The sequence below is a fragment of the Lissotriton helveticus genome, chromosome 2_2 (genome assembly GCF_964261635.1).
Source record: "Lissotriton helveticus chromosome 2_2, aLisHel1.1, whole genome shotgun sequence".
Classification (NCBI taxonomy): domain Eukaryota; kingdom Metazoa; phylum Chordata; class Amphibia; order Caudata; family Salamandridae; genus Lissotriton; species Lissotriton helveticus.
Window position 1 is genome coordinate 187,531,806 of NC_136060.1, and position 27,821 is coordinate 187,559,626.

Consider the following 27,821-nt stretch of genomic DNA (forward strand, 5'->3'; position numbering starts at 1 on the left):
CTCCCGGAAGAGGAGGTGCTTTATAGGGGCTGAGTACTTGGAGATGCATGATCCATGTTTTCCTGATGCATCCCAGGGGCTTCAGGGTTGTGTAGTGCACTGGGCGCCTGTTCCATCCAAACAGGGTATCATGCACACAGGGGAGGGGAACTCTGTGAGTGGGAGTAGTTCCTGCCTTTCCTCCCTGTCCACGCTGTGTGATCGCGACCGAACCCCCTCTCAAGGACCGCTAGCTCGGCGGTCGTCCTGGCTAACCTGGATGTGCTGCATGAAAGCGTTCTAACAATTCAGGGCAGTGGAGGTTCTGTACAGGCTCCCAGGTGCTGTTCTCCACCCCAAAGCCTTTCCAATCCACTAGATACTGCACCTGCCCCCTCCCCAGTTGGGAGTCCAAAAGCTCACGTACCTCATACTCATCCTCCTGACCGTCGATCTCCAGAGGGAGGGGTCGCTCTCGCAACCTCATGCTCGCGGGACAGGGCTGGAGCAGGGATACGTGGAATACAGGGTGTATGTGCTATGAACGGGGCAAGGACAACCTCATGGCCACAGGGTTTATTACTTCCTCAACACTATTGGGACTAATGTATCTGGGTTTCAGCTTGTCCACCCCCTTGAGATGTAGGTTCTTAGTGGCCAGCCATACCTTGTCCACCACCTGGTAAACGGGTTCTATAGCTCTTTTCTTATCTGCGAAGTGTTTCTGTGCATTTTGCGCCGTGGCTAGATGTTGTCTGGCATCAATCAATAACGCTCTGAGATGTGTGTGATGTTCGTGGATGCTTAGAAGTCTGGAAACTACCGGCCATTCAAATGGGAGCATGTTTGGATGGTGTCCATAGAGACAAAAGAAAGGGGAACAACCTAACGTAGTGTGGTCCGCATTGTTGTATGCAAACTCTGCCATCCAGATCAGCATGTACCAGTTTGTGGTGTTTTGTAGGGTGAAAGAACGTAAATATTGCTCCAGAGTTGTGTGATCGCGACAGTGTATAATAGAATTTTAAAATAATAACTTGCATATTCACTGTGCTTTCTCAGTTGCAGGCTGGGACCTCGTAGCCTTATAAATAAACAAGTCACTAGTCCTCACAGTGGCAAACTGTGGCAAACAAGATGCAATTGCGTTTCTCTCTGGTTACGCATCGACAACTGCAGCAATTTGTTAATGGAGGTTTTATAATGTAGAAGAATGCATTTCCTTCTGATTACTTTAGCTTGCATTTTTCTTTCATTTGAGGTGTGTGTTCTTTTTTATGCAATTACCCCAACTTGAAAGATCAACAAGCTAGTTACTGAATAATTTGTCCTTTTAACCATGACTTTTGACCTCAACCCCACACTCTGACACTACCCCCATTCCATGCAGGATGAGATCAGTGTTCGGCTGGACTCACTTTTGCCAACTAGAAGTGCCTCCCCAGTGAATGCCAGGCTGAGCCAGACAACATCTTCAGAGCAGTCTGTGGGCCACCGAGCTGCTTGTAGGCTGAGCCACTAGGGCATACCAAATATTTATTGGCCTGATAATTGCCTGAGGCAGCAGCTCAGAGCACGTTGAAGATTGCTGGCTGTTAATGCTTAATTATATTCTATAACCCCCTGATGTGCGTTACTTGGCAGGGCTGGGAAAATGGAAATGAGTCATTTTCTCAACCTATGAAGGACCGGACAAGGTAGTGAGGTTTGCTCAGGTGGGGCACACTCTAGGCAGGCTACAAAATCATTCTTATCCAGCTCTGAGATTTTTGCCATGCTTCTAACAGGTTCACTTGGACCCCACAAAAAACTATCCAGGCTGGTGGTGTCCTGCCTGGCTACGGCTACCTATGTAACCACTGGATGATTTAGGACCTGATTGCGAGTTTGGCGGATGGGAAACTCCGTCACAAACATGACGGGTATCCCGTCCACGTATTACAAGTTCCAAAGGAGAAAATGGAAGTGTAACACAGTGGACAGGTTATCGTTCACATCTGTAATGGAGTAACCCTGTCTGCCAAACTCGTAATCTGGCCCTTAGACTTCCAAAAAAGTAACTAAATCCGAAGGTAAAACCCTGGTTTGGAGTAACATGGCAAATCCATCTGACCAACAAAGCATCCTCAGCAGCCACAAATTATGGTTTGTTTCTCTCTGACTTTGATGGAACCTCACCACCATTGCCTTGGGCCTTACCCCGCCGGAAGATTTTGACTTCCGTTTCTGAAAATAAGTCCAGAGGTAAAAATATTGAGTAGGATGGCCCTCTTGGTGTAACTGTTATTTTCAATGGCACTTTACAGCTTTCAAAAATTCATATCTGGTAAGTAAATAAGGTAAGGACCTTATTTTAATGACCTTATTTTAATGATCTTGTTGTCTTTTTGCTCATTTATATCTTTCTATTTTTCCTAACTGGTTTAGGTGATGTATTGTGATCTTTAGTTTAAAAATGTTTGTACTGTGTTGAAATAAAGAGGTTCCGAACAGGACATCAAGAAAGGTCCTTGATTGCAGTCCCCGGGTGGAGACAGTTCATAAGTCAAACAGTGGACTCAAGTTGAATGTGATGACAGTAGGAATGCAGGGAATGCATGAGACAAGGAGAAAAGAGCACAGGGACAGGATTAGAATGAAGAAACAACTAACATAGGTAAGCCAAGAATAGTGAAAAATACAACATATCTCCTCCTCTAATATAAACAAATTCAGCTTTCAAAAGTAACCTTTGAGATGACCAGTCTTTGCATAATCTTGTGCTATCACTCAAATAAAAAGATTGTCCAGTAGTAGCAAATTTGGCATTGTGTGATTCTTGAGGAATAAGATCTTCTTCCTGGTCATGGACATTGTTCGTAACTGCTTCAGCTTGGCACGAGTGGGAAGGCAGATACTGTTGTTATGGATTGGTATGGATGCATCAAAAACTTCACAGGCCCTGATACACTCTTTCAAATAAGCAAATCTTTGAAAACATTTAAAAGCTGTACTTATATTTCACCATTTACCATCTCCAAGTTTAAAATGCTGCGCATGTCTTGCAAAGGACTCTTTTGGGACCAGAAAACTTAGACAACCCCTTGAAGATGGACCTAGGATTTTTTACTTTGACAACATTGTCAACATAAATGCTGCTTTACTTCACGCAACTATTTCTTTTGTCCCGTTCTCTCATCATTTTCTGACAGCCGCAAACCTTTTTTAGCGCAATATCAGGAATGTAAGTACTAACTTTCCTCTCTCTGAATTTAAATAACCAAGCAGGACTTAAAAGAGCACAGGCAGTGCTATTGTGTGGCAATTCAAAAGGTGGAAACTCTTTAGTTAAATGCAGAGTACACTGATACAGAGTTTTCCCTGCCAAAACTTTAGCACTTCAAGTCTGCTGGCAATGGCAAGTTGGACTTCCTCCCTATCTATTATTCTTTCCACTAATCCATTGCTTTGTGGTGAGTACAAAGGTGTGTGCTTGGGAAATATCATAGGAACATAAAAATTGCCTCCTCTTGTGCGAAGAGAATTGCACTCCATTATTGGAGGTGATGGTAAGAGAGAAACCTTTTCTATAGAATCATTATGGCAGAAAATGCAACACTTCATTTGTATCAGTCTTAATCAAAATATATACACCCTACCCAGAATATCTGAAGCTATATGGCAGCAAGGATCTTCAGGAAAAGGAGTGGGAGCAATGGCAGTTTTTCACAAGACTAGAAACACTATTGTCCATGAAAGTCCACCAACACATAGTCCCCACATTGTTTCAGTATAGCATTCACTCAAGGGACCCTTGTGGATAAGTTAACAATTCTGCCATGCTTACACAGAGGCACAAACTGATCTATCATAAGAACTCTATTTACACATTACAAATATCATTTTATCTGTCCAGAAGACTTGTAAATCCACATGCAAAAATCCCTCTCTAGGGCCATTTACCCACCTGAAATGTCTGCAATTGTTTCAGAACATCATCCTATGACAAGCCTTATATTGAAGAATCTTTATCCACAAACTTCCCAGCATACTCAAGAGCATCACCGACAGCATCTTCCACACACTCATCCGGAAATAAACTCTCATCGAATCAGACTGAGAGTCATCTCTGCATTTGCTCCTAGTTGGCATACATTCCAAACTAAAATTGAATTCAAGTAATCTTGCTAAAATCCTATAGGGTCTCAAGGTGCATCGTGTGTCCCGTTTTTGAAAGAAGGAAGATGAGAGGCTTGTGACCAGGTCTGAGGAGAAAATACTTTCACCAAAGGAAAGTTATGAAATTATCAACTGTCCTCAACACACCAAGGACTTTATTCAGAAGGGCATTATGTTCCTGAAGGAAGTGGACAGAGACCCAAATATAATCACTGAATGCCACAACTCTGTTCTTGTCCTTGGAAAACATTGTTATTGAATTATATATCCTTTAAGTATTTGGAACACAGACACAGCTGAGGCTAAACTGAACTGAATACAACATAACAAAATGCCTGATTGGGTGTTACTAAAGTGGTGGTGGTTACTAAGGTGGTTAAATGCTGACAATTATCCACAAAACAAATTTGGTGGTATGCAAAATGTAAATTCAACGTGGAGATTAACTTGGCTTTACCCTGGTTACTTGTTGCAGAAGGAAAGCAGACAACATGTTTGGAAAATACACCGGGGCGAGTTCAGCACATTATTCAGTGGGGCCCAAAATCTTGGCAGGATGTACGGTGTTCACTCTGTGAAAGAAGTGGGTGGATGCCGTCCACACGTGTGTACCCCCGACTCCTGCCCTGACCCTCCCGGTTGAGGTGGGAGACTACGGATTTCAAGGCTAGTCTCCGGCATACAAAAACCTGATTCCTCTGCGGGGTTCAGACGGCAGGGACTTGTTTTGAGTGACTCGGATTATGCACTGCCAGTAACCTGCTCCTGCAGCCAGTGCACCATGTTTTTTGTCACGATCTCTCTGCCTGCTGTAGCGCTTTCTCCGTACTCCTGACAGGTAATGGAATGCTGTGTGTCTGTATTTCTGATATCCGATCCTACAGCAGCACACCTGCAGCACACCTGCAAGTCCCATACATAGCAATAGACCTAATGCCAGCCGCAATAGAAGTCAACGAGATAAATATATTCTCTCTATCCTTCCCACTTTTCTCTTCTAAAATGTTGGCACGTAATCCTGAGTCCTTATGTATCGCAACTGGTTCTTATGTAAAGCGCTCTGACACCTTCGGGTAATGTTCGTGCTATATAAAACCGCATTAAATTAAAAAAAAATAGTGGTATGTATTGTAGTTGAAAAACAAGACATTCATAGTGTGGCAATGTGCAGTCCAGAAAAACTGAGTTAGCTGAATTATTTAAGCTGTTGCTGGCCGAATAAGAGGCTAACTTCATGGCCCTAATAAGAAGCTAACTTCATCCCATTCATCTTATTGATTACGTTTTATATTTTACTTTGTTGTAAGTCTCATTTTGCTTTCTTTAGTAGAAGAAGACGAAATATATAATGATGGTTCTTCTGAAACTTCTACTGTGTACCTTCGGAACGTATTAACCTTTATATTGCACTCTGGATGTCCTCAGCACCGGCGTTCAGAGAAGTCAGTGGAAATTGCTCTTTAATAATTGCTCTGTTACTTGGAAGCGTGCGGACTGACAGCCCTGGTTGACCGTAGACCTAAAACGCATATTTACACTCTCGTCATTGCTTGCGGTTTCCTATAATACAGTTGCTAAATATCTCGTCCATGAACTAGCCAGGAAAAACATCCCAATAATAAAGACCCGGAACACCGGCTAGGGACATCCAATATCCACTAAAAGTAGCCCTGTCTTGATTAAAGCGTGACCGTTGCATGACCCTAACATGGCTTCCACAGAGGAAAAAGTATAAGTCAATCACGTTTTGCCTGGCCCTATAATGGTAGCGCCCATGACTTATCTACACTGCGCAGTCTAGTGTTTCGTTAACGTGTAAACAAACATTTCCTATTCTAACTCTCCGATTGCTGCTCGGGAGTCTAAACGTCATTCGCGCGCGCCTGGACGCTCGTTGGCGCCAAGCTGGAGAGAGCGAAAATACCCTCGTACATAAACCAGAGTGCCTGGAAAAGGAAATTCTGAGCATGGTAAGAGGCTACGGATTTAACTCCTGGGGAAACCCCGTTTTTAGATCGTGAATGGGGTTCACGGCAACGGCAGCTGAGCCCAGAACGTTGCAAGAGGCTCGTGCATTTGTAACACCCGTTGATTACCCCTAGTTTTGATTCTTGTAATTCACGCAGTTGTGGACGGAGGTTGTAAGGAATGTATTGGTGTGCAGAGCGCACACTGCTGGTGGATCTGATGGTTTTGCATCAGACGTGCAAATTACATGATCAGATGACTCGAGTGTGATTTTATCCAGACACTGAGAACTCGATCTTTGAAGTTAGTTAGTGACATGCAATGAAGCGCAATCTTATGGCTAGTGTCAGCCCGTCTCGGCTGGCAACTGAACTCTGACATATTGCAGGGATCATTTTCTTAAAATGTGAATATGAGTTTGAACCTTTGTTCCGAATATCCCATCTTGCACAGGGCTCCTCAATGTTGTCACCTTTGCTAAATATGTGGGTGATGCAGTGCCAAGATCAGTAGTTGTCACGCGTCAGTTGTTCACACCACTCTGTTTTTGGTGTCAGTGTAATCGACCTCATCATGTACAAGAAGTGCTAAATATATCCCTAAGTTAAGTACATGTATTTTATAATGGAAAAACAGCACTGTAACTTGCAAATGCAAAGAAAGCAACAGAACTCGTTAACCTACTTGCATCTCGAATAGTCGATATCTTAGAGCGATGGAAGAAGATTTTCTGGGCAAGGAGCAGGATACAAGTATTTACAATTACGGGAAAGTGGTCACAGTTGGCTTTTAGTCTGTTGCATGCACACGTGGCCTCAGGCTACTTGGTAGCAATCCATTGTGGGTGAAGTGACTGCGCATGTGATATAACCAGCCTCTCATATTTGTTTTAAGAGTTTGCTGTGCTTCCAAATTTGTGTTTCTTTCTTTATGTGTAGCCTGTCTTACTCAAGGGCTCGTGGCACGCTAGAATGTATTGAATGTTACGAGAATTAAGTAGGCCCCCGTCACGATGAAAATTGAGTAATTTCAAACGTCTTTCAAGCCCGAGCACACGTTACAAAGATCTGCATCTCTCAAGTTATGCTGGACTCAAGGTCGAGCGTGCGATCTGAAAGCCATTACAGGTGTCGATAGGAAGCAACACGCTGTAGCTTTGGTAGGATTTCCATAGGTAATTTCGTTTTCACTTCTGTTAGAACTTTATGCGTGAGCCCTCACAATGCGTGAAAGCAGACTCACACAATTGTTTTTCCTGGCGGCTCTCCAAGTAGTGCAAATCCACACATAGGATTCCCTCAGTTGATTAGCTTTCGGGTAGCAATCGATTTTATCCGAGAGAAAGTAGGATAAAGTGCTGATGCTCCGATTTCCCCCACAATCTAGGTGCTATCTAATCTCAATTGAATGGGACTGGGGCTTTCTGCCGATTGGGACCCTAATAGTTCATGTTACTGTTGGTAGAATTAGCATGTTGTAGAAATCCTCGGGAAGCAAGGTAGTAGTTCAAGAGTGATTTATTAGGGCAAGCAGTACAGGTACAAACATCAGATCATGTCGTGGTCCAAGCCAGAGTGATCCCTCTGTGGAATGCACTCGGAGAACACAACAGGATTCTAAGAATCCATGGTAACAGAACTTAAGGGATAAACATAAATAGAAATACAATATCAAAGACAAGAAATACATAGAATACTACATCACCTCCTTTTCTCAGAAGAATAAAATAACAAAAAATAATAATAAAAAAACAAAGAAAGCAAAAGAGAAACCAACAGAAACAGAAATATTACTCTCTAAACCTCAAAGGTCTATTAACAATGCGAGAAACTCTTCCTGACACCTAAGTCAGTGGACGAAGCTTTGGTGGAGAAAGAATTAGTGGAAGACTTTTTAGAGACAGGTGAAGTTGAAGATGATTTTGAGACAACAGAAGTGTTACTAACAACTTTAGCAACTCTGTTCAGATTCCACCAGAAACCTCCCTCAATTTGTACAGCATTTTCCACAACCTTAACTACTTTTACAGGGGGCCCAAACTTGCTTTCCCCTTTGCTGACATGGACAGACTTCCTAATCCTCACACAGTCCCCAACTTCCAAAACGCTCTCTTTCGTACCTTTCCTTACATCAAAATGTTCCTTTTGCTTGGACTGAGCATGCAGAACATTACTCTTTACAATGGACATGAGACTCGAGACATCAGAGCTAGACTTCATCCACTTAGACATCCACCCAGGACAAAACGAAGTGCTAGGCTTACGACCTCTCATTAACTCAAAAGGAGAGACCTTAGTGGAGGAGTGAGGGGTGGTCCTATAAAACCAAAACATGCTCTTCAATGCTTTGCTGACCTCAACATTACTACTCCTAGCCCACTTCACACAGTCGCCAACAACTCTGTTCATCCTCTTGACAAGACCATTCCCTTGAGGATGATAAAGAGAACTCTTGACATGCTTAACACCTGAATTGGTTAAAAAGTCAACAAACTCATGGCTCACAAATTGCTTCCCATTGTCGGAAACCAACACTTCAGGAAAACCTTCCCTACTCCAAACGTCACACAAGAATTCAATGACACTTTTAGTATCAGCATCTTTTATCAACTTAAACTCCGGCCACTTAGAAGCATAATCAACCAAGACTAAAATAAACTTTGAACAACCACTCAGCACAGAATAAGGTCCCATGATATCAATACCCAGTTTAGCCCAGGGACGATCCGGGCACTCAACCGGCATAAGAGGAGGAACCCAAGTCTTGAGACTCTTATCTGAAGATTTACAGATACAACAGTCCGCAACAAAAAGATCGATATCCGAATCCATAGCGGGCCACCAGAACATTTCACGAATTCTGCGTTTAGTAAGTGTACAACCCAGATGACCCTCATGAGCCTTCACAATGATATCTTTTCTAAATGCAAAAGGAGGAATAATCTTATCATTGCGAAGTAAAATACCATCCTCAATGGAGATCTCATGGCCTACCTTAGAAAAGGGTTGAAGAGAAGAGGACAAGACCTTCTCACGCGGCCAACCCACCTTAACAAAATTACAAACATCCTGAAGAACACTATCTTGTTCAAAAGCTTTTCTCCACTCCACTTCAGAACAAACTTGTAGTCCTGGGATGTCTACACAAGCAACTAAACAATCATCACAGTCCTCTTCAATGAGATTGGAAAAAGAGATATCAACATCATCATCACACACAGCAGGCGGAAACCGGGACAAAAAATCTGCCCTTACATTTTTCCCTCCAGCAATATACACAACATCAAAATGGTATTGCAAAAGCCTGGTTACCATCCTCAAAATTCTGGGTGTGCAACATTTAGTAAGACTACCACCCAAAATGTTAACCAAAGGTTTGTGATCCGTTTGAAGTAAGAAACGCTTTCACCAAATGAACGGTCTAAACTTCTCAATAGCCCATGTACAAGCCAAAAGCTCTTTCTCTATCACGGAGTATTGAATCTCAGCAGATCTCAAAACCCTGGATGCAAAGCTGATAGTTCTTTCAACACCACCCTCACTTTATGTTAAGGTGACACCAAGACCAACACGACTCGCATCAACAGTCAAACAGCACGGCAAAGCAGGGTCAAAGGGTTTAAGGACAGAATCAGACGTCAGAGACAGTTTCACTTCTTCAAAAGCCTTAACGCATTCTTCGCACCAAATAAACTTCACTCCCTTTTTCAACAGGTTACTAATAGGACGTACAATGGTCGCGTAATGAGGAATAAACCTGGAGTAGTATTCACAAATACCTAGAAGAGACTTGACCCCAGTTTTGTCAGACGGGATTGGAGCTTTAGAAATAGCATCCAAAAGTCCAGGTCTAGGTTTTATTCCGTCTTGTGTCAGAATGTGATCAAGATACTCAACTTCAGTACACATAAACTTACACTTCTCCAATTTCAAGACTACACCATGATCTCAAAACAAACTTAGAACATTGTCAAGGACCGAATCATGAGAAGAAACATCCTTGCAAAAAATCAAAACGTCATCTTGAAAAACTGTCACTCCCTTAACACCTTCCAGGATAGTACTCATAACTCTCTGAAAAACCGACGCGGCCGAAGCTAGGCCAAAAGGCATACGTCGATACTGAAAGGTGCCCAAAGGAGAGACAAAAGCAGTCAAGTGACGGGAATCAGGATGCAGCTCGACCTGGTGGTAGGCACTAGCTAAATCTAGTTTAGTGAAAAACGTTGCTCCTTTGGTAGCCGCAAAAAGATCATTAATCCTGGGAAGAGGATGAGAATCCACCCAGATTACTTTGTTGACAGAGCGAAGATCAACACAGACCCTAAGTTTGTTATCTCTCTTACGAGCTACGACTAGAAGCGAAAGCCAAAGAGAAGACTCTGCAGGTTCTATCACACCATTCTCACACAACATCTCAAGTTCTTTCTTCAAATCATCTCTGACGCTGAAGGGCACACTCCGAAGTTTATGTTTAACAGGTGTTGACCCCTCTTTAACAATAATCTTGTGTTTGAACCCTTTTATTTTACCCAAACTGGAACTAAAAACAGAAGGAAACTTGCATTTAAGCATTTGTAAATAATCAGAGCAGGTAGCAATAAAAACTTGTTCCTTCGCACCAGGCTTAAGTGTCATACCGAAGAGACCCTGATGGAACCAGCCCAAAATATTGAGCCCCTTAATCGCAACATAGATTTTCCCTTTAATCTTCCTCCCTTGAAAACATAAGATGTCTTCAAAAAAACCAAGAAGACTAATTTTCCTTCCTTCGTAGGACACAGGAGCACGGTCTGGAGGAAGAAGAGGTTGTGCACCATGCCATGTATTGTCAAAAAGTTCTTTATCTATCATAGTGATTTTTGCACCAGAGTCGACCAGAAGTTTCAAAATCTTATCGCCAACAGCAATATCAATAATAGGGTCGACACAGGAGTCAGGATCACCTTCAATGATAGGCCCTTCAGAAGAATCAGAATCAACAACACCAACAACAGGTTTATTGAAATTCTTCTTGTTTTTCAACTTTAAACAAACTTTTGCAAAGTGTCCCACCTTTTTGCAGTAATTGCAAACCACACTGGAAGCAGGACAAGTAGAACCCTTTTGGTGTTGGGGATTACCACACCTTATACACACTTGAGAATAGGACGAAGACTCTGCCTTATTCAAAACCTTCCCTCTAGTAAAGTTAGACATGGATTTCTTTTTATTGAATCTGGAAGAAGAATTCAAACTTAAAGCGTTTATAGGTTCAACTACTTTGTCTTCTAGTTCTTTAAGAGAAACCATGGACGTTTCTACGCTCTTAGCTAACTTAATAGTGTCATCTAGGGAAGGATCACTCATGGCTAACAACTTTTGCCTAGTGTTTTTATCCTTACAATGACAAACAAATTGATCCCTGATGAGCTGTTCATTAAAGTTTTCGAATTTACATTCAGACGCTAATCTCCGCAAGATAGAAATATAAGTATCAATATCTTCCGAATCAGCTTGTTTTCTCTTAAAGAAAGTGTGTCTACGAACCATTAGGTTAGGTTGTTTGTCAAAACGAATCTTTAGTTTCTGCACAGTGTCAATATATTCGTCAGACACAACACCTACTGTAACAGGTAAATCTGGGAGATGCTTAAAGACAGACCTGCCTTCAAAGCCCAGAGAATGTAAAAGTAGGCACTTTTTTCTTTCAGGGCGAAATCTAGATGCTCCAATCGCCCCTAAATAATTTTCAAAAGCATCATGCCAAATTTCCCATCTAATTGGAGGTTCACCAGGAGTTTCCAAAAAGGCTGGAGGTGGATTAACAGATTGCTGGGTAGACATAACTTGAAAGAACGTTAGAAACAAAACACTATAAGTAAATAAAAGGAATGTCGAGCAAAACAGCAAAAAGAAACAGAAGTAAAAAGGCTGTGCACATCAGCGATGGTTGGAGATGACACGTGATAAGTTCATCAAAAACTTGAAGCTTGAAGCTGTATGCACAAAAAATAAACACTGTATCACACTTGCTGTAATTTGCTGAAATGTATATGACCAGATGAAAGCTGTGCGCACCAGCGGTGAACAGATCAACAACGTGGAGCAGTGATAAGTATTTCGTAAGAGGTGTGCTATAAGTTGAACAGGAAACGAAAACGTAAGCTGTGCGCATCAGCGATGAACACGGAGAATTCGTCGCTGAGCAACGTGAGCTGTGTGCATCAGCGATGAACACGGAGAATTCGTCGCTAAGCAACGTGGACGTCACAAAGCACAATTGAAAGTAACCAATCTAGACTGTCCAAACTTTCATCCAGTTGTAAGACAGCACTAAGTAACGTAGCAACGTGATGATGTACTACACGCTGCACTGACGCTCCAGCAACCCAGCAACGTGATGATGTACTACGCGCTGCACTGACGCTTCCATCGAGAATAAGAATGTCGGAGCACAGAGACTCGGACACGGAAGGTAAGGCTCGAACTGCCCGGAGTAATATTGTTTAAATAAGACAGTCAACGGTCGAGACAGAATGGAGAGGCCCTAAATGTCGTGAATATAACAACAAAATATGGAAAAAGTCTCGAAATAAAATCCGAATAAAAACTGAAGAATGCCACCTTCGTTAGGTAGAAGGACATAAAGTCAAACACACAGACATGAACATGAAAGTCTTACGGTTTTGATGATGTCGTAGTTTTGACAATGTCTCGGTTTTGAAGAAGTCAGTGGTCGGTGGTAGAAGGTTATAGTTTGTCGAATAAGAAATGATGGTCCTCAAAATGACACAGAGTCAGTAGCAGGAGTTGAGGAACTGTGACGGGGAACGGAGCTGTAGTAAGCAATAAGCGGAAGCAGAGATGTATCCAGAAACAGGATTTATTCCATAAGTCAAACTCCACCCGGCAGCGGAGCGTCTGATCAGCGGTAAGCCAACTGTATAATACCAACCGTAGATCAACCAACGTCCATGCACGGGTGTAAATACATTCATACAATAATACATTATGTTCACGAGATCTATTTCTATCGTCACACGTCGCGTGGTACTCTCCATGCTCGAGATGTTCCACGCGCCGTATGACGCAGCACTAGTATACATTACATTACACCACCTTCCCCCTTATAACAACAAACAAAACCAAGTCAGAAAATATCTAGAATTTCACAAATTCATTATATCTTTCTGGCATTTTAATACATCTACCAAAAGAAGAAATTTTTTGACTATCAACAGAATTTTGAACCTCTACACTCCGTTCTCTAGAACGAGGTTCATCGAAATGACGTGGAACTACCAACTCATGTCTGACTGAACATGCTTCATCAGGACGATTAGAATCTCCCATTAATTGGGGTTCCTTAATCCAAAAGGACCAGTCTAAGTTTTCAGACATGTCGGAGTTCACTTTACCTTTGATAATCTCAGCTTGACGATCCGTGATCTTCACTAACTGGCGTTTATTCCACCAACCTCTTTTGTTAAGAAAAGCAGACCCTTTACTAACTTTCAACACTTGAACAGGTGTATCAAATTTCGAATGACCTTTCGTTACTTTCCCAGGACTTTTAATCAACACCCAATCACCCACAGTAACATCAGTAAAACTACTATTTAAGCCCTTGTCAAAATTCAATTTCATTTGATCTTGATTTGCGCGAACCATATTTCTGATTGACTGAGACTCAAATGGTCTCTTTACAGAATCTCTATGTAACCATGATGGAAACAAAATAGAACGATTTTCTCTTCCTCTTAACAGGGAAAAAGGGGATACACCTGTTATGCAGTGAGGGGACGTGTTGTAATGCCATACTTTCCGAGTAACAAATTCCCCCACCTTATAACCACAAGAGACTGCAGTCTGGACACCCTCTTTAATTACTCTATTTCCCCACTCCACTAAACCATTTGAAGATGGCGAATATAAAGCAACTTTGAGTTGTTTGATATCTAAACTTTCCAAGAATGAATGCATCTTATCAGACACAAAATGTGTACCGTTATCTGTAACTATGTACTTTGGAGTTCCTTCCAGATCAAAAACTTTCTTCAGAAAAGTAATGGTGGAATTTGAATCTGGAGACTTGACAAAATCAAAGTATAACCATTTCGAAAAATAGTCAACTAAAAGGATCACATATTTATTCTCTTGTTGGAGAACAGAATATGGTCCCGAAAAATCTACAGCCACTTTTTCCCAAGGGGAATCCGGAAATTCTGTGGGATGCAATGGCATTTTCATTGTACGCCAATGCTTATCTGACAACAAGCACTCAGGACAAGAATCAATCAAATTCTTGACCTGAGTATCCAGAGACGGCCAACAATAGTTTTGCTTAATTCGCATAGCTGTCTTTGTTATCCCTAAATGCCCCTGGTGTGCTAGATTAATGATTGATTCTCTCAATCTAAAAGGAGGAACACATTTCTCACCTTTGCGAACAATATCATTCTCCACAAAAAGTTGATCAGCCACCTGAGCAAAACTTCGTAATTCTCCACTCAAATTCCTTGGTTCAGGCCAACGTTGAGTTGAAAATACTATGACCTTCAACAAAACGCCATCCTCTTTAGTACTATTTCTCCAGTCATCTTCTGAAATGATAGTGCTAACTTCATTAACAGCATCTATTAATGTAACACATTCTACATCTTCCTCAACAGAATCCTCTTCATCATCATTGGACATAGCCATTCTGGATAAACAATCAGCACGGAAATTTTTTCCACCTACTATATGCCTGATTGTAAAGTTGAACTCTTGTAATTTTGAAACTAATCTCATAAGTCGAGCTGATAAAGATGGACTGGACTTGGTAAAAATATAAATCAAAGGTTTGTGATCGGTCACTAGCTCGAATTTCCTTCCCCAAATATACATTTTAAATTTATGAACAGCCCAAGAACAAGCCAACGCTTCCCTCTCTATCGTACTGTATCTTTGTTCAAACTCTTTCAGTGCTCTTGAAGCGAATGCGACAGTTTGTTCCTGACCGTTCACTTTCTGGGTAAGAACTGCTCCTAAACCAGAAATACTAGCATCTACTGTAATCGTGGAGATGGCATCTTCCCTAAATGCATGAATGGCTTTTGCAGAAACAATCATTTTCTTAACCTCACTAAAAACTTTATTTAATTCCTCAGTCCAAATAAAAGTCACCCCTTTTCTTAAAAGCTGTCTCAATGGCTCTACCAACTGCGAATAAGATTGCACAAACCTGGCGTAATATTCTGCCAGCCCAAGAAACGATCGCAGGGCGTCTTTATCTGGGGGGGGTTTGCATCTTCAATAGCCCTAACCACAGAGACTTTGGGAGTAATACCTTTATCTGAGACAGTATGCCCCAAATATACAATCTCATTTACTGCAATTTTACACTTTTCCTTATTAACTGTCATATTTCTAGACATTAAAATTGATAAAACTTTTTAAAGTATTTTGTTATGTTCGTGTAGGGTTTCTGCAAAAATTAAAATGTCATCCAAGTAAGCCTGGACACCTTCAATTCCCTGGAATAATTCATCCATCAACTTTTGAAACACACTACCTGCAGACGCCAACCCAAAAGGTAGACGCATAAATTTGAACGCTCCAAAAGGAGTAATAAAAGAGGTGAGTTCTTGTGACTCCTTTGACAAAGCCACCTGGTGATACGCTGACCTCAGATCTATCAATGAGAACCATTTTGCTCGACCAATGTTAGCCAGCAATTCGTGAATTCTCGGTAAAGGATGGCAGTCGATAATAATGTTCTTATTCAAGGAGCGTAAATCCGCACACATCCTAATTTTATTTGTCTTTTTTCGGATGACCACGATGGGCGCAACCCATTGTGAAGAATTAACAGGGGAAATGACACCCTGTTTACATAAATCATCTAACATTGCTTTTAATTCCGTTCTAACACTTAATGGCACAGCACTGACTTTGTGTGTGACTGGTTGAGCCCCTGGAATTAACCTGATTTTATGTTCAAATCCTTTCACGCTTCCAATTTTTTCTTCAAACACAGGTTTAAATTCCGATACCATGTCCTGAATATTCACATTAGAACTCTCTATGTTTGCTACCTTAGAACTCTCTGTTTGCTATAGTCGTTTTATCAGAACTCGTTTTAAATTTAGGTAAATCTCCAACTTTGATGGGATTTTCATCACCAGGAACTAAATAAAGTCCCATCAAGGCTAAATCTTTCCAACCTACAATGTTTTTACCTTTCTCAGCTGCATACATTTTTGTGACTGTTTCTCTTCCCAAGCACTGAACTAAACCTTCAAAATAACCTAACATGTTAATATCCTTTTCTCCGAATGCTCTTGGATTAACATCAGATTCTACTAATACAACTCTTTTGTCCCATTTCTCATAAAAAGTGGAATCTCTGAGAATGGTATAAGGCGATCCCGAATCCGCCATCACCTGTAAATGAACATTATCAATAATGGCTGAACATAAAGGACCCTTAATAGATTCCACATCACCATTAGCATCAAGAGTTACAATAATATTTCTAAAAGAATTTGCACATTCATCCACCTCAATGCAATTAATATTAGGATTTTTCTTTGCAAATCTACAAACACCTTGAAAGTGTCCTATTTTTTTGCAAATTGAACAACGTTTTTTAACAGCCGGACAATTTGTAGCATTTGCTAAATGGTCCCTTGAACCACATCTGTAACATAAAGTACTTTTTTTCTTTTGAAAATTTTTGTTAAAACTCTTGTTTTTAGGATTAATAGCGCAAACAGCGCCTTCCTGGTCTGAATCTGAGTAATCCAAAGCATTAATTCCTTGTTTAGAAGGTTCCATTACTACCTTACTGGTTAAAGTAGATCGTTCAATGCTGAGAGCCAGGTCGATGACTTCATTCAAGGATGGGTTTTTACATCCAAGAATCCTTTGTTTAATTTTCCTAGAATTACAATTGAACACAAACTGATCTCTTATAAATTTATCTGGAGAAGGTTCAAAATCACAAGTAATAGCTAGAACCCTGAGCGCAGCAATATATTCTTCCACCTTTTCTTCCTCCTTCTGTTTCCTAGAATAAAAATTGTGTCTCTCATGCATAACATTAGGTTCATCACAAAATTGTTTTTTAAGTCTGGCAATAGCTTCGATATATACATTCCATATATTATCTCCACTTTCATCTTGAGAGACAGGAGGAGCAATAGGAACCACACTTTTAAAAATTTGTTGACCAGCCTGGCCCAAGCAACCAAACAGTAATGCGAATTTTCGTTGCGCAGAATAACCGTTTGCGTCAATGGCCACCAAATGATTCTCAAACAAGTCAAACCACTCTGACCAAATAATGTTAGGTGTGCCTGGTTTGCTCAGGAAAGGCGGCGGTTGTGTGATTTGCTGCCATTGAGTGTCAGACATGTTGAAGATCAATTACTAATTTGAATGTATAAATACGAATAACCTTAAATCTCAGTGTACGTATTTCAGCAATAACCAGAAAATTATAAGTTTGTAAATACAAAGTCTAATTAATCCTGTAAAGAACAGTATTAGTTCTGAAATGAACAGTATGAAGTAGTTTGCAGTATTAATTCGGAAATGAACAGTATGTAGTAATTTGTAGTAATGACACGCAGCGTGCGTGTCCCAGAACTGACATGCAGCAGATATGAGTATCGTTGTATGAGCGTGCGTATCGCAGCAGAAATACGCCGGTTAAAATGTTCAATTATGCGCAATGACAGAAAGCATCCATGCGTGCATTGTAACGGGTACAGAGAATAACTTATTCTCGTTTGAATGATGCTGTTGAACAGTAATGTATATAAATAGCGTGCGTATCGCTGAAAGGACACGCGTCTCAAATTTAAAATAACGTTGTTTTTAAACAAAAAGGCCCCACCAAAGGAGAGATAAACAGTACCTTGTTCGTCCGACGGTAAATACGTTTACCTCTTGGTTTGTTTTGATGAGCGCTTATCCAATCAAATTGCGCTTTCGTATTTGACCAATGGGTGAGACTCGTTTTAAAGAAAACGGAGAAGTAGCGAATCCGTGGGGTCGTTTGAACCTCAGTGTCCCTATTGGAGAATTATGCGCATTGAGAGCTTATCATGCTGCAGAGCTCCTTCGTATGACCAATAGGAAGACGAATTATCCGAATAAATTAATGAAATTTCCTCTTTGCGTGGGAAAAAGGGGTGGAGTTAGATCCCCAGCGTCGCCAAAATGTAGTAAGCAATAAGCGGAAGCAGAGATGTATCCAGAAACAGGATTTATTCCATAAGTCAAACTCCACCCGGCAGCGGAGCGTCTGATCAGCGGTAAGCCAACTGTATAATACCAACCGTAGATCAACCAACGTCCATGCACGGGTGTAAATACATTAATACAATAATACATTATGTTCACGAGATCTATTTCTATCGTCACACGTCGCGTGGTACTCTCCATGCTCGAGATGTTCCACGCGCCGTATGACGCAGCACTAGTATACATTACATTACAGGAGCCTTCTCTCACTTCTTAAAAGTAAATAGCTTGCAGGTCCCAAGGAGATCACAGATGTTGAGCACGCATCGTCGCCAGTAAATTTATGTAGAAATCCTCGGGAAGCAAGGTAGTAGTTCAAGAGTGATTTATTAGGGCAAGCAGTACAGGTACAAACATCAGATCATGTCGTGGTCCAAGCCAGAGTGATCCCTCTGTGGAATGCACTCGGAGAACACAACAGGATTCTAAGAATCCATGGTAACAGAACTTAAGGGATAAACATAAGTAGAAATACAATATCAAAGACAAGAAATACATAGAATACTACACATGTATCCCTCTTAATTGTCGGGTGCTGATTTGACCCAAGGTCATGCTGTCTTCTCTCCGTTTGTAGGTCTACATATTCAAGTGAGACTTAGTTTCGCACTCCTTCCGCATGAAGGGATATGCCAACCCTCCACCCACCCCCTTTGTAAATCGTTTGCCTCCAAAGTGTTAAAGGAAAGACTAGCAGAAACAGTCCTTGGAAGGAGTTTGGCTTACAGGGAAGCTTGAAAGCACATTCATTTTTTTTATTAGTAGCCGGTATTGTAGTGTTAGGGCTAAAAATCCTACTATCCTGGCATTTTTCAAAAGTGGTTACAAGGTGCGTCAGCATTAGGATACTTCAAAGTTCGGTTTCTTAGCAGAAAGGATGTGAAAGTGTGTGTGTGTGTGTGTGAGAGAGAAAGTTTGTGGTGAGTCTGGATTCATCCTTTTCTGGAGGGACTGCAATGAATCTAGATTGCTTCGCCCTGAGAGCCTTCAGTTGTGTCCCAGCAATGGTAGTACTCGACGGTTTACCAGTCAGATTACAGACAACGAAATGGCGGATAAGTGTGTGTATCTGAAATAGCTATCCCCCCCATAATCCCCCACATTTCGCCCCCCCCCATTTCGCCCCCCTACCGAGTACAAGAAGGGGGGTATGACTAGTTCTCAGGGATAAAGGAATACATTTAAGATTCTGCTAAATCTATAGGGGCAGATTTATGAGGCCCTTGCGCCACGTTTACGCCGCTGTTGCGTCACGCAAGGCGGCGTAAATGTGGCGCATCCCTACGAACGATTTACAACGTGACGCATCTAGGCAGATGCGTCACGTTGTAAAGCCCTGCGCCGCTTGTGGGCGTTCCGGCGCAGGGTGGGCGTTCCGGGGCAGGTGCGCCTCGCAAAAGTGGCTGAGTGAAATCTATAAGATTTCACTCAGTCACTTTCAGGCCAATGCTGCGTCAAAAACCTGCGCCTGCTTGAAGCAGGCGTAGGTCTTGACACAGCATTGTTAAGATGGGGCCCCCACCGAGCCTTGCTGGAGCTGCGTCGCGCTTGCGACGCAACTCCAGCAATGCGCCTCCTTAACGGCACAGATGCGTCACGCATCTGTGCCATTTTTGCCCCATGGTGCGCCGCATTGTAAATGCGGCGCACCATGGGTGGCGGAGCTGTGGCGCACATTAACTGGCGCATCCCTGGGGATGCGCCAGTTAACATAAATCTGCCCCGTAGAGTCTAACCGCGGAACAAAACACATTAGAAAAAGAAACTTCTGAAGTAGAAGCAACAACGAAGAATGAAAATAAACAAAAACTTCATATACTGGGAAAAACTGTGATTGGGCCAAATGAACGGCCAAACTACTGTTGGAAATCGCAAAAAAGTCTCACCGTTCATGTTAAGGTGAATTTGCAAATGTTCAACTTAATGCAGGACATTTCGATGGCGTCTCTACTAGAAGAGCTTCCCCCTTCCCACTACGACATTCCACACTTTGTCCTCCAACATTTGTAGTTTTCGAGCTACATATGATTGAAGGTTCTTTCATGAGATGGTGGCAGGCGTTGCATACATGCCCTTTCTGGCTCAGAAGACTGGTAATGGTATTTTAGGCTACTTTTCACTGCACGTCCTTTTAGTAGTTTTAGTATTATGTTACCTGAATAAAAAGCATGCACGCCGCGTTGTGTGTTCTGGGTGACTGTACCGCGCGTTTAGCTACTTGTTGGTCAACTTGTTCATCTTATCAGTTTTGTCCCACAGCATTGGCTTGGGTAAACGAATACTCCCTTACACAAAGGGGTTGACTGAATCCTAAAAAGAATAATGTGGTTCTAAATTATTCTGCGTATTGTGACAGTGAACCACAAGCCACATTATGCAGTGGGCATTTAAACCTAGTTGTGCACTGGTAAGTGAACAGAGAAAGCAGATGGAAGTTGCACATTGGTGCTACCAATATAATTGATCACATTGATGAGGAAGCAGATCCTGAAAGAGGTATATCCATCCTATGAATAAATTGAAGGCGTAGCTTACATTGATGAGAAGGGAGATGGTGGGGAGAATCAACCAAGCTGCAAGTGTCTTTCGAGGCCTAGTTCACAGTGACCAAGTGGATTTTTCGTCAGGCAACTACTGAATATGAGCATGCCTTATAAGAAGTACCAAAGGAATACATGCTTTTTGATGGTAAATCTATTGTCTGTTTAAAACTTTTCACCAGGCGACTAGGCGTAATCTTTTGGGTTGTCAGCAAACGTGCTTTACCATTTAAGCATTCATTGATGTTCTTAGATAAATGTCAGTAGAATGAGTAAGAGAGTTAGTTAAGAAGATCTGTTTATTTGATTATAGTAAACTACTGTCACTCCACAGGACAATGTTATCCTTCAGTGTGCAATAAATGATAAAATGGTTATGTTTCAGCAATAAGCATAATACAATGTAATAATAGGCGCAGGGAAAGACCGGGCTGATGTTGAAAAAAGGGACAGCGATCTCCTGTCTATTTGCAAACTAAAGTATCTATACTTTACACGATCACAGGAGCTAGGATGGTTGCTTGAAGGTAAGTTTATTTGTGACCTTAATGTCGAGCTCCAAATAGGAGAGGAAGCCCAGACCAACTGACAACCTTTCGAATCTCAGCTTCTCTCAGTTTTAACCACAAGCTAAGATTCTAGTCGAGATGTCACACAAACCCAGCAAGCAGCCACACCATAGACTGTACTTGATCTTTGCTTTTACACAATGTCATAACTTTCTTATGTTTTTCCACCCAAAAGACCCCGTTTGGAGGACTACGGGGCAGACGAGGCTAGTGGCCCCAACCATGTTAGTTGAAGTAGTTTGCCACTGGTTTCTGTCCTACTAAGGTGCTTCAAATTGGGCCAAATGTAACCCTTTCCTTTCTGTTTGAATAGGATAGGATAAGCCATATATAGTATTTATATCAATTGTCTGTTGCTTATAATTGGTATAGTGATCAGATTTGCAAGTTTTAAATGCCAATTGCATTATTTTATTTTGAAAACAAGTAGACATGGGCAAGCCAACACATGTTTCACCCCGGCAGTAGCACAGACCTGGGCTTTTTTCAAGGCTGTTTTTTTCCCAAAGAAAATAATCACAACCAGTATATATACATGTTGGAAGTGTACAAATGACAGGAACCAAGGTAAGTGAGTATACTTTATTGGCCATCCACTCTCCTCACTGGAGAGTAATCCAACATTCCAAGGTGAGCTTTAGGTGGGGGAAACCAAGAGGGAGAAAGGAACAGGGGGGAACAGAATGTACCATTGCAATGACAATTAGGTATAACAATACATTATTAGAAGAATGAGAAATGGAGAATAAATAATAATGAAGTGAGGGAACTAGAGAAGAAAGAGAAATGACCATATATGATTATATTGTTATTTTACATTGATTACATATACAAACTCTGTGCCCAAAAATAAATTGCATTGTGCACTGCAAACTGTGTTAAAACACTGCATTGCATGCTAATGGTGAGAAAATAGTGACTTTTTTTTTCTTTTTAATGCGTGTCTTATTGCTCATGTAACTAATGTCACAGTGAGGGCAAGTCATATCCTAAAGATGTGGCAATCTGACTACTGTAAGGCTCCCAAGCATTCTTATTTCTGTAGGATCGCAAGAACACCCATACAGGTACACAAGAAACAGGTCTTCCTAAAAAAATCAACATTCCGACCTTCTGACTTCCATATAACACCGGAGGTAGTGGCATTTAAACAGACAGTGAATGTTGAAGCACCCCAGCTAAGAAATTCTGACACACACCAGAACCTTGGAAAAGATGGGAAAAGCGCACTAAAGCAACTTATTGAAAACATGGACTTATTTATTAAGCCAGTAGATAAAGGAGGTGCTATTGTTCTCCAGCATTAAAACTGCCTATAAGTATGAGTGCCAGTGACTCTTGTAAGACATTCAAAATTATAAATTCATCCACAGTGACCCTACTTTATGACTCCCAAACTATAAAAGGGATAGTTACTAATGCCCTTTCTGATTGCTGGATCTGAAAAAACAATGCAGAATTTCTCATTAACAATGACCATAAAATCCCACATTTCTGCACCAACCCGAAAATTCCCATGGCTGTTAAACCACTACTGAAGTCTTCAAATGTCTCAGGAATAGGCTCAGTTTTGGAGCCCCTGTCCCAATTTTGTGACCACCACCTGTCACCATTGGTCCAAAAGTAGCATTGTATTTTAAAACCAAAGTGATACTCCATTTGTTGACCAGATGTCATTCAATACAGTTCATGAAATACTTGTGGGTCTCGACATAGAGTTCTTATATACGAGTGTCCCCCAATAGGAAGCATTCGGGGTCATTGAAGAACTTATTTTTAACAATGTTTGGGACTACTTAGCCCCAAGACAATTTATCATCACCTTAGCAAGGATTGTCTTCACTGAAAACCTCTTCGATTTTAGTGAAGAGCTGTACGTACAGACCCATGGTACATCAATGGCTAATACATTTACACCAAGCTTGTCATGCCTATATGTCTGTAAAGATGAGACAGAATGCATCTACTCTAACTTCAACCTATTTCAAAACAATATCCGATTGTGGCGTCGCTATATTTACAACGTCCTGGTTATCTGGAAGGGGGAAGCCAATGGAGCTCAATAATTCGTCTATTGGAGCAACACCCATAACAGATTTCTAAAATTCATCCTTGTGATGTCAAAAAAATCACTTGGATCTCATGATGTCTCCACAAGATGGCATTTTAATAACTCCTATCTATCACAAACCCTCTGACAAGAACAGTCTTCTGAACTTAAACATCTAAAATCCTCACACATTCCTGGTAGGCCAGTCTTTGCACATTTGCTGCAACCGCATTTCCATCAAAGACTTTGACTATGAAGCCATCAAATTATCAGAGAAACTTAAAATGAGGGGATACTTTAAGCATATTGTGATAAAGGTGACCAAGAGAGCCAGGATCAACTGCAGGCAATCCCTATTAGAAAACAAAGAACAGCGGAAGAACGTCTCATTTGTGTTAATACATACAACAAACACTGGAGGATACTATGTTTAAAAAAACGAAATTTTCCAAGTCTGTTTTCTTTTCTTTTTTTTAAGTCTGAATGTGCACGGTTTCTTGGTGTACACATGACAAAGCATTACGAGACCTTTAGACAGTCCGACACTGTGGGATATGCCTTCTACTAAAGGGCATTTTCTCTGTGGAAACTGTAGTGTTTGCAGATTTACTTCCTTCACAAAGAACATAAATTTAAGCCTTAGAACCCTTTGAGTCATTCCTCAATATACCAGTTGTAACTCAGAGGGAGTGATCCATAATCTGTCTGTGTGGTCTTCAATTTGTAGAGATGATGATCAGTAAAGTTAAAACCCGTATCAGCAAACAATGCAGCGCCATCAGAATCTATATCCGCGAACACTGAACCACCACCAGATGGGGAAGAACAGCCATTGGATTGTAATTGGCAATTTTATCGAAGAAAACAAACCCCAATTCCATTCTGTTAGAAAGGGAAGAGCGCAGGATGTATAAATTCAAAACATTTCAGAACAGGCATAATGATGAAATGAATATATATGAAACAACGCAATACCTGGATGCTCCTCACATAGGTTTAATAGCAGGGGGCAAGAGCTATTTGCCCAAGCTGTCTCCAGTATTCATAAATCCTGGGAGTAAATAATCAGCTAGTATTTCACTGTCCAATCCCCCTAGCTGAAGAAAACATACTAGTGCGAATTACAAACCTTCTCTCACAGTCACTAGTATACAGGTTCCTACCTCAAATTCACAACTACGCGATAAGGTATACCATAGAGCATATTCAGATAGAAAGAATGCATATCCGATGCAGTAATTCTCAAATGATCTGTTGATTTTCTTTCTGTAATTCTTTATATGTTGCATACAGTAGTGTCCGTTGTATGTTACATGTCGTAACTGTTTGTAAATGCAAAGTTATACATAGACCCAGAGGCTTTACCTCCTGCCGAAAACTGCTGACCCTTATGGGTAACTCAATCAGCTGAAACATGTTAACACTTTTTAAAGAACTAGCTGTTTATAACCCTAGTTTGTTGACAACTCCCATGCATTTTAATCCAACCAGGGTTTCCTAAAATAAAGTATATTAGTGGATAGCCTAGACTGTTTTAGTTTTTCATCTCTTGTCTCTACTATTACACCTAAAAACTCGATCCCACACTAGGTGGTTGAGCCCATATCCAGACACGTACAGTGGTCCGGATGTGGGAAGCCCGATGATGAAGCATGCCACAATCTGTGGATGATGGTCTTTTATCTCCTACAGAAAGATCTCTACGGAGATCATTGGCAGATGTGCATGAGCCGTAGCACTACTCTTCCTTATATTTTTTTTACTTCTCTACAGTCAGCCAGAGCACATCGGAGGAGGGGTGTTATGGTTGTAGTGGAAATATGAGAAGGTAGCAGATGAAGAGGCCCCATATAGGCTAAAAGAGAATCCATTGAGGATATCGTACTAGGATGAACTTTAGATGTAACCAGGCCTTCTTGAGGAAAACCTAACGCCATTGGAAGCAAAAGACCGTTGCGGTATATATTTATTTTTAGTGCATCACAGATGCAAGTTTAGCGGTATCATTTGTTTAATTAAAATGCACATGATAGAGAAGCTTCCATAAGAAGCTTTATTAATGAATGCACAAGGTCTATTTGACCAAGAGTATTTTTCCCCACTGTATTTTGTAAAATGAGGAGGGCAGTAGGTAAGCATAAATCGTCCTCTTACAGTGATAATTGGGAACTCAATGTGGGACCTCAATGTCTACCAAAGATGACTTTTTTGCATCTCAGGGCAGGTGAAAAGTTATTCTAAGTAGATTTGTCAATGGTGGAGAGAGTTTGTGCTGTCATTGAGCAGAGCGAGGCAGCAGGTCTTGCACCTTTTACAAAGATGTGTGCATGTCAGTCCATATTATCTGAATGATGGGGGCAATCTGGGATTATGGAAAGGTACGACGCATTGAGGAATGTCCAGCCAGTGCTAAATTTGTAAAATGCCAGGGCCCCTCTCGAGAGGCCACTGCAGATTACACCACCCACTGCCCCTCCAATGCTACCAGTGACAGTACCAACATAACTACTTACCATTGCACTCCTACAAGTGTGACAATTTATATTATTCCAGCCCACCCAACGTTTTAAGAATGGCATGGGTGGCCGGTATTATTCAGTTTTATTGTATATTGAATTATTAAACACTGTTGGTGTGGGGTGCTCATCTCAAAATTAGACCGATACTGCCACTATGTGATGGTCTGTCATTAGTGCTTTTGCTGCGAATTAAGTGCCAGTGTCGAGCACTGGAAACCACTGGCTCAAATTAAGCACGGTGTTCAGTTTTAGCAGAACATGTTAAATGAATTGAATGGGGGAACAATGCCTGTGTTTAGTAGGGCACATATCCCAATACAGCTTCCGTTCAAAACACACTACGGAGACAGCCTTAATTATGGCAGCGGAGGAAATACGCATGGTGATGGATGAGGGAGGTAGGGCCATATTGGTCCTGCTTGATCTAATATCAGCCTTTGATACTGTGAACCATGCGGTGCTTATTCAAAGACTATGCGATGTAGGTTTAACTGGTACAGCTCTTGCTTTCCTCTCCTCCTTTTTATCGTCTAGGAAACAAGTGATCTCCTGACTTGGATTTCGATCTGAGGAATTCACACTCCCTGGTGTAGTCCCTCTGAGTTCAGCCTTATCGCCGACACTTTTCAACATCTATGTAGCCCCCCTGGCTAGATCAATAAAAAGTTACAGCTTTATGCTGGTGTCATATGCTGATGACACTCAGCTAATAGTGTCGGTAACCCAATCAGTGGATACCATTGCAGGTGAATTCTGTAAGTGCACCTCTGCCTTGATGACCTGGATGAACTCCAACTTTTTAAAGTTGAACACTGACAAAACTGAGGTCTTAGAGTTTGGTCAGAATGGTTCAATCTGGAATCCTATTTTGTGGCCAACTACAGCCAGCACCTGTCCTGTGCTGGTTAGCAAAGCCAGAAACCTCGGTTTCATGTTCGACAAAGACCTTACCTGGGCCTCTCATATTAATTAAGTCTCATCCGCGTGCTTTTTTATGTTAAAAGGCCTTAGCAAGATTCTTCCATTCATCCCTTTTGATCTGAGGAAGACAGTGGTAGGGGCTACGATTCTCTCAAGAAGCGATTATTGTAATGCTCTTTATCTGGGAGCAGGTGCTGCCCAATTTGCCAAACTTCAATCAGTTCAGAATGTGGCAGCTAGAGTCTTGCTTGGACTACCTAAGCATCATCCCACATCTAATGCTATAAAACAACTTCACATGGCTCCCAGTCCGCCGACGTGTCGACTTCAAGACGCTCTGCGTGGTGCATAAAGCCTTATTTGGGGGGTGGGGCTGTGGATGTTCAATCACTCTTCTCCCGCTACCTGCCATAACGGTCCTTAAGGTCGGCCTCACTTGGCCTGGTACGACTCCCTAAGATAAAAAGAGCAAGGTGTGGAGGAAAACGTTTTTCCTTCCTAGCATCCAAACTTTGGAACTCATTGCCCCTACACTTGAGGGCATTACCGAACAGATCGACCTTTAGGAAGGAAATTAAAACATGGCTCTTTTCCCAACCTTAAACATGTCAGTGGCTGTCTGTCACTTTCCCCCCCAGCGCCAAGACGCCTCGGCAGTCGTGCGCTCCATAAATACCTTCAGTCAGTCAGTATTTTTTCCCACTTTATTTTGTAAAATGAGGAGGGCAGTAGGTAAGCATAAATCGTCCTCTTACAGTGATAATTGGGAACTCAATGTGGGACCTCAATGTCTACCAAAGATTACTTTTTTGCTTCTCTTGGGGCAGGTGAAAAGTTATTCC

The 27,821-nt window shown here is 41.5% G+C and overlaps 1 protein-coding gene across 1 annotated transcript in view; it reads left to right on the forward strand.

The window, feature by feature from the left end:
* Positions 1-5,982: 5,982 nt before the first annotated feature.
* RFC1 (replication factor C subunit 1) overlaps positions 5,983-27,821 on the forward strand; it is a 711,111-nt gene continuing 689,272 nt past the window's right edge. The window contains exon 1 of the mRNA XM_078678327.1: positions 5,983-6,107. Coding sequence (XP_078534453.1) covers positions 6,105-6,107 — 3 coding nt within the window. The 5' untranslated portion in view covers positions 5,983-6,104. The remainder of the gene's footprint in view (positions 6,108-27,821) is intronic.